This window comes from Pezoporus wallicus, unplaced genomic scaffold (genome assembly GCF_028554395.1).
Source record: "Pezoporus wallicus isolate ANWC-B61680 ecotype Strahan unplaced genomic scaffold, APGP_CSIRO_Pwel_v1 contig_3365, whole genome shotgun sequence".
Classification (NCBI taxonomy): Eukaryota; Metazoa; Chordata; class Aves; order Psittaciformes; family Psittacidae; genus Pezoporus; species Pezoporus wallicus.
Window position 1 is genome coordinate 968,890 of NW_026640883.1, and position 12,433 is coordinate 981,322.

The window sequence follows — 12,433 nt, forward strand, 5'->3', positions numbered from 1 at the left end:
CTGGGCTGGCCGAGTTGGCAAGCCCTGCAAAGCTTTCATAGCAAGGCCCAGAGAGGATTTTCCTCCTCCCCTGCTTGGGACCCCAGGCGCAGCGATGAGCTCCAAGGAGAGCTGGTGGCTGAAAGCAGATCACTGCAGTGCAGGGGCTTGTTGCAAAGACGAGTAAATGGAGAGACTATAGAGAGAAAGAGAGATGGCAAGCATCTCCTCCTGTGGACTTTTCCCCTATCTTAGGGGAGAAATAAGAGCCTGAAAAATCCTGACCTTGGCTCTGCAGCAGCCAGCGACTGCCTTCTCTTGAGGCTGAGCTTTGGTGCAGTGAAAGCCCAAACCTGCAGACTAAACACAGTACCTCCTGTTTACATGCTGTGGGCTGGAGTGGAGCATGTCCAGGGTGGGACAGGCCATATTGCTGCTGCAGTCAGCCCCTGCTCCCAGGCTGAGCAATGAGCTGAGAGTCGCTGTGCTGCAGTGGAGGGCTAACAGATGACAGGAGTTTGGCAGGTCCCAGCGTCATTCCTACCAGACAGGTGTCTGTATCCCCACCACAGCTGGCACTCTGCTGTTTTAGCTGTCTCAGCAGAAAAGGCCAGGAGTCATTAGACCATGGAGATTGTACACCCCATTTCTATCAACAGCCTTTCCAGGTCACGTTCGAGGCATGTTAGTAAGGGAAGCCTGTCCTGCTGCTGCCCATGCTCTGAGGATGATTAGATTATTTCATTCTCCAGAGCTGTCAAATTGGCACCTTTCCCAAGTACTTGGACTTTTTTTCTTTTTTTTTTTTTTTTTTTTTTTTTTTCATTTAAGTAACATTTAATTACTTCTAAGAAGCCAAATTCTATTAAAGGTCTAAGCATGTCAGGCTGGTTTATTTCTGAACTTCTTCCACTGTGTCATGTATTGTTGAGTAGGGAAATTGCTTTGACTCAGAAATGTACAAACATATTCAAGAAGTCCTCCTTGTTAACACTAGGCTCCTGTTTATATGCTAGTTACCCTGGCAAAGTCTCTGATGTGCAACACTTGGCATTAACATTACACATGATCAAAGGCTTCCGTGGTTCTTTCTTCCACTCCCCCTTCCCCCAGTGCTGTGACAGCAGAGCCCCCACAGTGCCTCCCTAAGCACCTCTCCTCTCCTTTCCAAGGGGTGGATGTTCCAGATGCATAGCAAAAGGCCACATGTTGGAGGGTTAGGGATGCTGACCATGCAGACAGACACCACCCCATGGTGACATTCGTATTCCTGGTGGAGCATCCAAGGTTCTTGGTCCAGTGTCTGAGTTGAGCCGAGCATGCAGTTAATCTCACAGATCAACCTTGTTTGTCTCCAAAACCTACCCAGAGCAAGGTGAGGTTGTTCATGTGTTCTCCCTCCCTCCCTTCCTTATGTTCCAGCAGATGATAAAGGTCTGTTGAAATGTGTTTCTGATCAAGCCCGTCCCAATAAAGTTGCCTGAGCCTTTAATACATATTAATATTATCCTGGGGTAGTTTGTGTCAAAGCCTGTCAGCATGCATCATCCTTTGGGAATTACCATCATTAAGTCTCCAGTGATGGGAGTCAGGACATGCTTCTGCAAAGCTCCTGTGCTTTTATGTGGCGCTCTCTGCCTGCCTAGCACAAAGCAGACTGTTCTCCCCTCCTACCTTGCTCACCTGGACTGCTTACTCTCCCCAGAGGGGAGAAGGAGGTTTGTTTAACCCTACCTTTACATAACTTCTGCTCCTGCTGCTTTAGGCAGTCATTGTTCCCGGGAAGGAGATGACACTCAAGCCTTTGATCATGTGCAACGTACACGTTACGCATCAGATACTGCTGCAGACTCTGCCATACGAGCCAATACAGTGCAGTAAAAACAAACCTGGAGTTAGACTCCTTGTTAACTGCAAAAGCTAGCACACAGAATGTAAGAAATGTCTCAGCACTTCAGCCTTACCTCTGTTGCATGTGTATTTTGATGTTGTATCTAACTGAAGGATCGATCATACCTATTTTTCACAAAGCATGTCTGCCTCATTCAGTGCACAGAGATGCGACATGAATCAGGAGTGTGGAATAAGGTATACTCTTGCCTATAGGACTTCCTCTTTGTTTGTTTGTCAAAATTAAAAGGTGTGTAGTAAATGAGGCAGGTAATTGCAGAAAAATCACAATAGTTTTATAGCTAAGTCTTCAAATGTTGCCCTGGAGAACTGGATCCTGTTCTGCCTCTACTGCTCTGTTCCTGTCAATGCTTTTCCAGAGTCTTGAGCTCAAATGTACTATCGTGGCAGCTGAGTTTGTATTCCGTGTTTTCTGGGTGCTCAGCCCAAGACCTCAGGTCTGACCTGTGTTCCCAAAAGCAGAAGGAGGCCAGGAGGAATTCCCCTGTGGATACCCCTGTGCCATGCAGGGATGAGTGGGAAAACAGAAACGTGCAAGTCTCGAGACAGTCACCCACAAGGAGAAGACATTCAGATCCAATTTTTTCTTCACTTATTTTCCCATGTCTGTTCAGGAAAACCTTCTTCCAGTCATCCTGCAAAGATTAATTCTGTGCTTGCCAAGCATTCCAGCTCCACAGATGAACACCAGAAACAATTTCAGGAAGAGATTAAAATTTGTTCTTGCAGGTCAGGAGAAGGGATCTCTCTGGGGCAGGGGGTCAGCCTGGGAGTTGAAGAGCCATGTTTGGCTCCCTGCTCATGCAGATTTTCTCTGTGACTTTGTTAAGGCTCTTTGCTTCTTCCAGCCTCCCTCCCCCATCTGCTGCATGGAGCGGAGCGCTTCCCTGCCTCGCTGAAATGTAAGGCTGAGCACGTCAGAGGCTGTGAGAGTGGTAAGGACAGTAAGATTAGGTACTTCCAGTGTAATCCATGCTGGCAGTAGTTGGATGGAGCATACTAAATAAAGGGGAAGAGAGTAGGAGGGAACAGGGAAGCAACTTGAATGATAATGCAAAGAAATGATGACTAATGCTGCATTCAGTGAGCAGAACCATCCTGAGGACTGAGCAGGGCACAGGTCTTGTGGGAGAAAAACTGCAGGTGATCCTGTGGTTACAGATTTGTTTTGTGAAGCAGACGTACACTGGAGCCAAATTAGCACGGCACAGGCACTCTCTGTGCAGCCATTTCCAAAGTTTTGTATGCCCAGTGTCACTGGTCTCTGAGTCTAGAGGGGCTTTTTTTCCAGGTAACTTACTCAGTTTCAGGATGATTCGGCAGATGGAGGCTATGGTTCATTTGCAGTTGGCACCCTTCAGTTCTCAGCACAAGGTCTGTGTCTCCATGTGAACTGAGCAGCTCGCAGCAATGGTGGGGTATTATCCTCTGGCACCAGCCGCTGCTGGAGGACACACTTTGCTCGCCTCCCATGCCAGTAGATTTGCAACATCCAGCAGACAGCATGTGGATGCTGAGGCTGTGGAAATGGGGTTCTCCTCCAGTTTCCTCACCCTTTGTGTTGCCTCCAGCCTTGGCCTCTGATCTGCTCTCCATCCTGTTTTTCTGTCTCTGTCTTCCCCCCATCCTGGCCCATCTCTGCTTTCCTTTCCTCCCCTTCATTCAAGTTGGCAAATTCCTTCTCCTCCTCCTCCACATGGCCTGACTTCCAGCAGAAATGCTGAGAGGGCTGGAGAGTTTCCCTGCCTTTAGTCCTGATGTGCCTGGTGCCATAGCAATCCCTCACCACTCAGAGGAATCCCTCACACAGAGGAATGATCAGAGGGAAAACTGCTCCTTAGCTACCTCTTCCCTGTGTTTGGGGCAGTCCTGCCTTGGGTTTGGACATGCTCAATGAAGAAGGACTCTGCAGAGCATTTTTCTGCTTTTCTCTGAAAGGCTATGGACCAACAGTGACTTTCCGAGGCTTCTGACTTGGCAAAGCATTTCCACGATCAGGAGGAAGACTTTCTCTTGACCTCCAGAGTACTTTTTGGCAAATCTTGTAAGGTGTAGTTCTCTTGTTTTGCAACAGAATGATCATACACATTTGTTAGTACTGTCACAAAATACTTTTTCCAAAATACCTCCCTGAGATCACTTGAGTCCTTTTCCCTTAAAAGCCTTAAAGAAAAAAAAAAATGAAAAGGCATCCAGCATGGAAAAATAAGTTGATGCTTAGGACAGCAAGGTCAAACTTCTCATAGGAAATGTTAAATGTGCCTGTAGGCAGGATAGGTATATGGAGGCTGTGGGAAGCATCCAGCATTCAGGAGCTATCAGCATGCACTATCTGTGCTGTCTTGGCGGTGGGGGTGGGGATTAGTGTGAGCAGGGTCATGGGGGACAATCCATTCTTTTGGTTTGGCAACCTAAGTGAAAAATTTGGGGAAGAAGATCAGCCTGAGCCCAATCTTTAAATATTTTCAGTTTTTCTTGCTGAAACAAAAGCCTTAAAGAGACCAAAAGCTGAAAAAAAAAAATCCTTTTGTGTTGAATGAAACCAGAAATAGAAGGTTTTCTTCAATAAAAACAGCAAAAAAATAATCTAGCTTTGCAGAACAGAGCTGGAGTTGTTAGAAGTTTTGCCTTCTCTAATCAATATTTGAGGGATAAAACAGTTGCGTAGGATATGAGAAACTCATATTTTATTCCTTTCCTTTTATTTGAACCCGCATTTCTACTTCTTGGCTTTATGGACACCACAACTACAGGGTATTTTGGTTCTTCCTCAGCTCGTCCAGTTGGAGTTGTTCCACATCATATAAAACACTGAATTAGTCACAGAGACAGAGAGCACAAGAGAATGACTCTGTTCCGGTAGAGTTAGGACATTCCCCTGGAAATGAGCACATCTGGTTCTTTTCTCTGCTATACCACATGTTAAATCATTTACGCACATTGGCATAATGGCAGCAGTAGAGGTTCTAAGCAGTGTTTGAAAGAGCTACTGTGCTGCTTGAGGTGCTCACTTGTAAGTTGGAGTTGGGTCAGGTCTTCTCTTGAAGAGGTAGGGGTTGATTTTTGGTCTCCCTAAACTATAATAGATGTGTTATGCCTAGTGTGGTGAGTTTACGTACAACACTCACAAACTGTTTAAGTCACGTATAACTACATCCTGCTGTTCTCCAAAGCAGTTTGATGCATCTAGACAAAGAAAAAGCTCTTTACAGAATCTCTTGAGTGGCTTCCCCCAAATTCTGTAGCAGTTCTAGGAAATCTAAGCCAGCACTCTTCCAGCCAGCTTATCATCTTCCCCAAAACCTCACTGCATTATCCCTTTGTATTCTTCATCACTGCTGAATGAGACGCTGGGAGAAACTTACACTAGGGTACAAATATCCCGTTAGGTCATCACGATCCTCCCTGTATCACCTCTCCTGCAGCATGTTCTCTAGTGCTTTGTCCAGGCTAGTTTTGGGTGAGTCAAGTTCTTTCATCTTTCTTAAGCCGACTGACTATCCTGCCACCTAATGCCCCTCCCTTGCTGCTCAAACTACATTTTGGCAAGTTTGTGTAGGTTTTCTTCCACCCACTTGGAGCATTCCATGAAATGCCTGTTCTTCCTTTGCTTTTTCACTCTGAAAGAATTAGTATTGCCTGTAGCCTTGGCTCCTTTGTCAGTGCTCTCTCCATCTGAGCCAAGCATTATGCGTTCACTCAAAGCAGCCCTGTCTGAAAGACATATATCTCAGTCAGGCTAGGCTCTGAGGAGGCCAGGCCCTTGCAATCAGCCTCGTAGTTGGGAATGTCATGGAGAGAGCCCACAAGGTCAGAATCTTTCAGCGTCATCATATACTTCCTCTTCATGGATTGTAACATCACAGTGTGAAGCAACAGCGTCCCCGAGGCATCTGTGAGTGGATGTTTTTCCTTTACAAGGAGGGTTGTGAATCTCCTGGAAGAGCAACAGTGGAATTCCCCATCAAAGGTGTTTGTTGCAATACTGATACCTTTGAGGCTGTAATGAGAGCTGTGGTGGATTCAGGCAGCAAGGTGGCCTCTCCAGGTAGTGTCAGGGCTGGATGTGACGTGCAAAAGTGATGTGACAAGACCTCTGCCCACTTGCAGTCAAAGCAAAGCAGTGCGAAGAAAGAAGGGGAGAGCAGAGGGGTGGGCTGGGGGATGCACAAAGAGTGATTCATCAGGGGGTTTTCTTGGTAATGTTTAATTTCATTGGAAAATGCTGACACACTTTAACTTTGCTTTTTACTGTGCTGTTGAAACATTTTCAGGGCAGAGGGCTCCTAAAAGCTGCTAGATACTTCCAGCTCTAACAGATGACATGTGGCTTAGGGTACAACTGCTCCACCCATTCCAGACATAGTACCTGGATGGATGAACAGTTTCTTTGGAAGGGTTGGCATGGTTTATATAGGGGTTTATTGCAATGTGTCCCCACCTTGCCTGGATGAGGCATATAAGCCAGCTCTGTACTAAGTCCAGAACTAATAAAATGTGGTTTCTTTTCTTTGACAAACCCGCTAGAAAAGCAAGCGGCAGTGTTTAATACAAACAAAGTGCTAGGGCAAAGTGTGGGATTGTTTGATTTGTTTCTAGGTAGGCAAGAAAATGGGGTATTGTCATAAAAGCACCCCTGCTTCATTGTCTCTGGGCCAATCGCTTGTGTTTTGCCCTGGACAAAGCATGTTTCCTGAAGCTGGAAAGAGCTGCAGCTTGATTCCTACCTCAGCTTCTGAGGGTCCTCCTTGATCAAAGCTGTGCCAGGTTTTCAACATGAGTGTGACCTCTGGCCTCAACCAGCCTTTCCTGAGCGGAGAACTTCAAGCCCTCATAACAGTGTTGAACTCTTATATGAGATGGGGTGTTAACTGTGGGGTGGTACCTGTAAGCTGGCTATAGAGTCTCTGATGTTTCACTAAGCACCACTTGCTTTCAAAGGCAGCCCTGGAGCCCCGTGACCTTGTGTATGTTTTCAGATCTCACCTGTTTTCATACGCTTGCAGCCACATACCTATAACAAGTCACGATACAGGTTTCTCAACTATCTGTGAGTATGAAAAGCTTCAACACAAGCTCCTTCAGTTAAACCATAGGTAAGCCCTGTGTGGTAAGAAGCAAGCTCAGGTGAGTCTTGCCACGAGAGGGAGACATCATGCATGTAGCCCATGTGTTCCCTGAACACATCCACCTAGATACGACAGCCTAGCCTGGGATTTTGTAGCATTTCTGGGCACATGCAGTTGTTAGTGAAGAGTGAGAACCCAAACTTTGGACCTCAGTTATGCAGCAGGTACCTGTGATAGGAAACGGGGACGTATCTGTTGGCTAGTCATCATCTTCCAAGCATCCATAACTAACAGCCACAGAGCACACAGAAAATGGAATCTCAATCTGCTAGCAATGGGATAGCATGTGTCTGGCCCTCTCTGGTTCAGGTCAGGGACATCCTGGTGCAAGCAGGACCATGCAGCACGGACGGAGATGTTTCAGATACCTGCAGCTGGCTGGCGAGGCCGTTCCCTGTTCATATTGCAAACAGCCATTAGAAAGCCTGAGCTACACCCTGTAACCAGCTCCAGCAGGCTGGGCCGGCAGGAGTGTTTGCACAGAGCTGTGAAAACACAGCACTGCGAGCTCTGCGGCACCCAGGGCGCCCGCTGCCACTCGGGAGAGCACCTCTGCTCCCTCAGCACCAGCCGGGAGATTTCATGGGAGAGGAGGCCTGTTCAGTGTGCATGGGATGGCTCCGTTTCCCCTCCAGATTTGCGCTGCATTTTCCCATGGCTGCAGCACAACAGCGAGGCTCTGTTTTCCTTTGGGAAGGGAATAAGCTGCTTCATCATTGTGATCTCTGTGCAGTGTCCTGTTGATAAGCTCAGTTAACAGCATTGGAGGAAAACTCTAGATTCAGGTCTGAAATATAAAGTGAACAGGGCCTATTTGTTTAATTTGAGCTTCTAAGGTTTAAATCCCAGAGGAAATTAAATTAGGTGCCTAGAGCAATGGCAGTCTGTCATGTTTATTTGCTGGGAATGTCACCTTTAATATCATGCACATATAACGTGTGTGTGTTAATGTAATGGGGTATCATACTGTGCAGGAGCAGGCATGCTACAAGAGCTGGAAACGTGAAATATTGTGAGTGAGAGAAGCCGAGATGGGATTGGATTTATTCTCATCTTTTCCATAGGAGCAAAGACTCACCAGCATGAAGGTGGTTTTGCTGATTGCAGGTGGGGATGGCAGCCTGATCTATGAGCACAGGCCTTAATGCTCCTGGGCCATTTTGATTGGGATACTTCTAAGAGGAGAAATCTTGTCTAGACGTGAAGGCAGGATGACAATACCTCTTGCTTCAAAGCCCTCTTCAGCAGTTGGTGTGCTGCAGACACATGCCTTCCCTCTGCATCCTCAGGAGAGCCAGTTTCCTGAGCTGAGGGACATGGCTGCTTGTACGTTCAGTTGCACCCGTGCCTCAGAGACTCCCTTCTCCAGGAAGGAGAGCTGTACCCAGCAACGTGGGGCTGTAGGGTTTGGGGTGTTTTTTTTCCTGTCTCCTGTTGTTAAGGACAGGCTCTGAGTGACACACTGTGAATGTCACTGCAGCAGTTTGTCATTGCTGCCTGTGACGCCTGCCCTCCACCAAAGTGAACTGTCTATGCAGGCTTGCAGAACAGCTCTGCAATCTTTTCCCGTTGCTTTGATCTCATAAACACAGTCCATGAGACAGTTGAGCTGTGGACTCCAGTCCCAGTGCACTTGTCAGACCCTTCAGGGAGCCGGTTCAGATCACTGCATCAGTGGAATTTGGTTGTTTGGGGCTTTTCTTTTCAGCTGGATTACCAAAACTCACTGAGAGGGGACAGTGAGCTGCAGATGGCCTCAGCCGTCTCAGGGGGTTGCACCCCAAGTCAGTGCTAGCCATAGTGCTCCACCTAGCTTTGTCCTTACTCTGGGAGTCTGTGGTTTAGCCTGGACTGACCTATCCCCCCCTTCACTCTCTCCACCCTTTGCTGTTTACTGCTGCATACCCTGTCTTGTTTTGCCTCCAGCCTCGGAGCAGCTGGCTGCCTTACACACGTGGTTCCCATTTCTCTCCTGCCTCTGGCACCTCGGGAGCGCCCAGGGGTCTTCCTGCTGCGCTTGTCTTCTCGTCCCCTTGCCAAAGCCACGGCTCCTCGTTGCTGCTCTCTCACCCATCCCAACCTCTGGCATTTTTGCTCATCCATGAATGGCTGAATATTCATTTCCTCCTTGCTGCTTTCCTTGATTGCTGCGAATACCAATTCCTCCTCCTTTTTCCGGCTTGTTCTGTAGATTTTGATGTCTGCCAAATTGTTTTCATTCCCTCACCCCATTGCAGGCTGCACCTCCGCAGAAAGCGATCTGCTCCACACAGAGCCCCGGCTCCCCACCCAGCTCTTCCTTGTGAGCTGAGCGATCAGGTTGCCCTCCTGCCTCCAACACAGACAGACAGCTTCCTCCTCCTGCAAACAGTCAACAAACGGGTGTCTCCAGTTCAACAGGCAGAATAGTTACAGGCTCCTGCAAGGAGACTGCAGCAGTTTGCGGTGGTACTGTGTGTTTTAGTGCAATGTTCCTCAGCTTGCCAGTCTGCAGATTGGTGCCAGGTTGCAGAGTCTTGTCCAAAGCAGCAAGCTCCTGGCTCCTAGCTAAAGCAGGTTTTTTTCAGGCTTGAGGTGTGATCAGAAAGGCCTGATGGAGGTGCCTGCATCCATGCTGAGCAGTTCGGTCATAAGCCCTGGCCTGGAGCCTGCTTGAAGCTAGGCAAAGAAAGGAATGTAGTGGAAAGGGGAGGTGCAGTTCCCTCATCCCCTGGGAAATCTGTGAGCAGTGGCAGCAGGGTGGCAAGGTTGAAGGGTATGGAACTGCAGGCACCTGATAGCTCTCAGATCTGGATTTGGTGTTTCTGGATCTCTTGCCAACAAAGGAAGAAAGGGAGACCTGAATCTTGCCTTTCTCTTTCTGTCCAATAGTCCTGCTAGTGTGTGACCAAATGGAACCCAGAGGCTTTCACTTGCCAAACAGCCCATGGCATCCTCGCGATCACCTGCTCCTTACTGGTGTTACTGGTGTTACTGGTACCAAGGAGCTGGTGAGCATGGGAGGTGGGGCTCTGTGGTGGCTGCCCCTCTTCCAGATGTGAGCTGGAGGGGAAGGCAGAGAGGAGTGGGGCTGGGCACATAGCTCCATCAGTGTTTGGTGCTGGAGTGGTTCCTTCTATGGGAGGGAGCACAGAGTTCATTGCTGGAGAGAACAGAGAAAGGGAAGAGTAAGAAAAGGGGCACTGGGGAGGTGGTTGCTGCAGGATGGAAAGCAATGCCAGAGACAGAGGAAAGGGTACAGTGAAGAAAGGAAAGGAGGAGCAGCAAGGGAGAAACAAACCTGTAGGCTGAAATGGAACTAATCCGCTGGATACTGCTGCAACCTAACTCCCAGGAATGCCACTGCAAGGCCCCCTCACCGCGTGGGGATGTTTGCCTGGTCCTGCACGGCTGTCTCTGCTCCTGTGCCAAGCCAGCTGGCCTGCCTGGAGCTCTGGCCTTTATGGCTGTTGTGAAGAGAGGCAGGACGTGTTTGCTTTTGGCTATCACATGCTTTTGTAAGAGGGTGGGAGTCCCTCCCCTTGAATTCCTGGGGCTGGTTCCCCCCCCCGGTGTCTCTGGTGTATGTGACCTGGGGAGCTCCATGGGGCCAGGGTCGTGGCCCTCAGCTGCTTTCCTGGGCTGCTTTGTGCATCCCAGCCTGGCCTTGAGATGAGGTAAAAGCTTTCTCAGCACAGGCACGTGTGATACAACGTGGAGGTGCCTGGCATAGGCCCCTCTGGGACCACCTCCTGTACCCAGCATCTGGTTAATCTGAATGATGTGCTGCACTCAGGTCAGAGCCCTCCCCGTGCCCAGAGCACCAGCTCTGTATGGGTCCCTGTGCTGCTGTTTCTTGATTAAACTGAGCTTAACTTCAGTGGATCAGATGAAAGCGGCTGTCTCCCACTGTCTCTCTAACAGTTGTTATCCTGACCCTTTTTCCTTCTTCCCCACTCCCTATGTCTAAAGCTGAGCCTCTAATTTTAGACTGAAGAAGATAATTGAGGTTCAAAGAAAGACTGCTGTATAATTTTAACTTTTTTCTTTCAGTGGTTGGGGTGGGAAGCAAAGTTAGGAGCTCCTTGCCCTCAAACCCTTGTATTGCAGGAAAGAAGGACATGGAGGAAGGAGTGAGCTGGTACAGTCTGCTCTCTGCAGAAGTCGTTCGGTTTCTTGGCTATTAGCTAAAACTAGGAGTGTAAAGGCATAAACTACTCTATTTCCTTTGCAGATCCTATTGACCGAAGAGTTCGTAGAGAGAATGCTGGAAGATTTAGAAGATCTGAATTCTCCAGAGGAAGTAAGGCTGCGTCGTTCCCATATCTCCCATGTACTGTTCCAGAGAGCTTAGCCCATCCTGCAGCTTGCCTTTGATCCTCCCCTCTGCTCGCAGGCTGTAGCCTGCATCGTAGACATGAGGCCTTGCTAAACCTTCACATCTGCTGTGACCTAAGGCACTGAGAGAAGGGGTTGCGAGAAATACAGGGCAGAGATGGGTATTAAGTGAGACTCTGCATTTCCTTTCCACCAGCATCTTTCCCAACGTGGTATGTGAGCACCCCAAATCAAGGTGGTGCAGCCCCTGAGCCAGGTGGAGGGGTTTCCTTCATGCCATGCATAGTTCCTTCCACAGGAGCACCAGGCACATCAACTTCGCTGCTTTGAGAAAGGCTGAAAGTGGTGGCAGTATTTTTACTGCTGAGCAACCTGTGATAGGGGCTTCCATTCTGGGGCCTGGGCAGCAGGGAGTGGGGGGGTTCACATCTGCTGCTTGGCCTTCACTTGCCAAGTGAAGGAGAGGACCATCACCAGCCTGGAAGCCTCATAGCAGCAGCCAGGGGAGCTTTACAAAGCTTTGCCGTGCGGTACTAAACTTCTCTCTGCCATGTGATCTCTTCCTGGGGAACATTTAACACCCTGTCTCCCATGCATGCCATATAAATACTCTGCTTGACTTCAAAGAGCAGTGGCAGAAATGACATGTAATATTTTTAATCCCATTTTTTACAGCTCCCTGCAGACTCTAAAGAAACTTTGCTTGGTTTGTAGAGCAGCCCTCCCATCCCTCACCCTGCTCCCTTCCCCCATGAAAATCTCAGGGCTCTAATTGTTTAATCCAAAGTTGATTTAATGCCAGGGTATTCTTCACTGTGTGAGTGAGGGGAGCATGCTGCTAGCTGTGCAGTGACTTTCAGGCCAGCTTTTATCCAGTTAAACCTAATCCAAAGCTCATTTTTGCTAGTGACATAGAAGCCCAGGAGCACTTTAGTTTGAAGGCCCTTTAGTTAAGGCTTTGGGCTGCTCTTGTTCCTTCGCTCTCCACTGAGAAGCAGAGGCAATGAGCATGGCAGCTCCTGGCACAGCAACTGGGCATTCGGTTCTGAGTTGCTGTGACTTTGCTGTATTAAAAAGTGGAAAACAAACAAATGCAA

The 12,433-nt window shown here is 48.5% G+C and overlaps 1 protein-coding gene across 4 annotated transcripts in view; it reads left to right on the top strand.

The window, feature by feature from the left end:
* The window catches only part of SUFU (SUFU negative regulator of hedgehog signaling), an 89,280-nt gene that overhangs the window by 74,360 nt on the left and 2,487 nt on the right, over positions 1–12,433 (top strand). For all 4 annotated transcript variants that reach the window (XM_057421048.1, XM_057421049.1, XM_057421051.1 and 1 more), the window contains exon 11: positions 11,233–11,301. In XM_057421048.1, the coding sequence (XP_057277031.1) occupies positions 11,233–11,301 (69 nt within the window). The remainder of the gene's footprint in view (positions 1–11,232; positions 11,302–12,433) is intronic.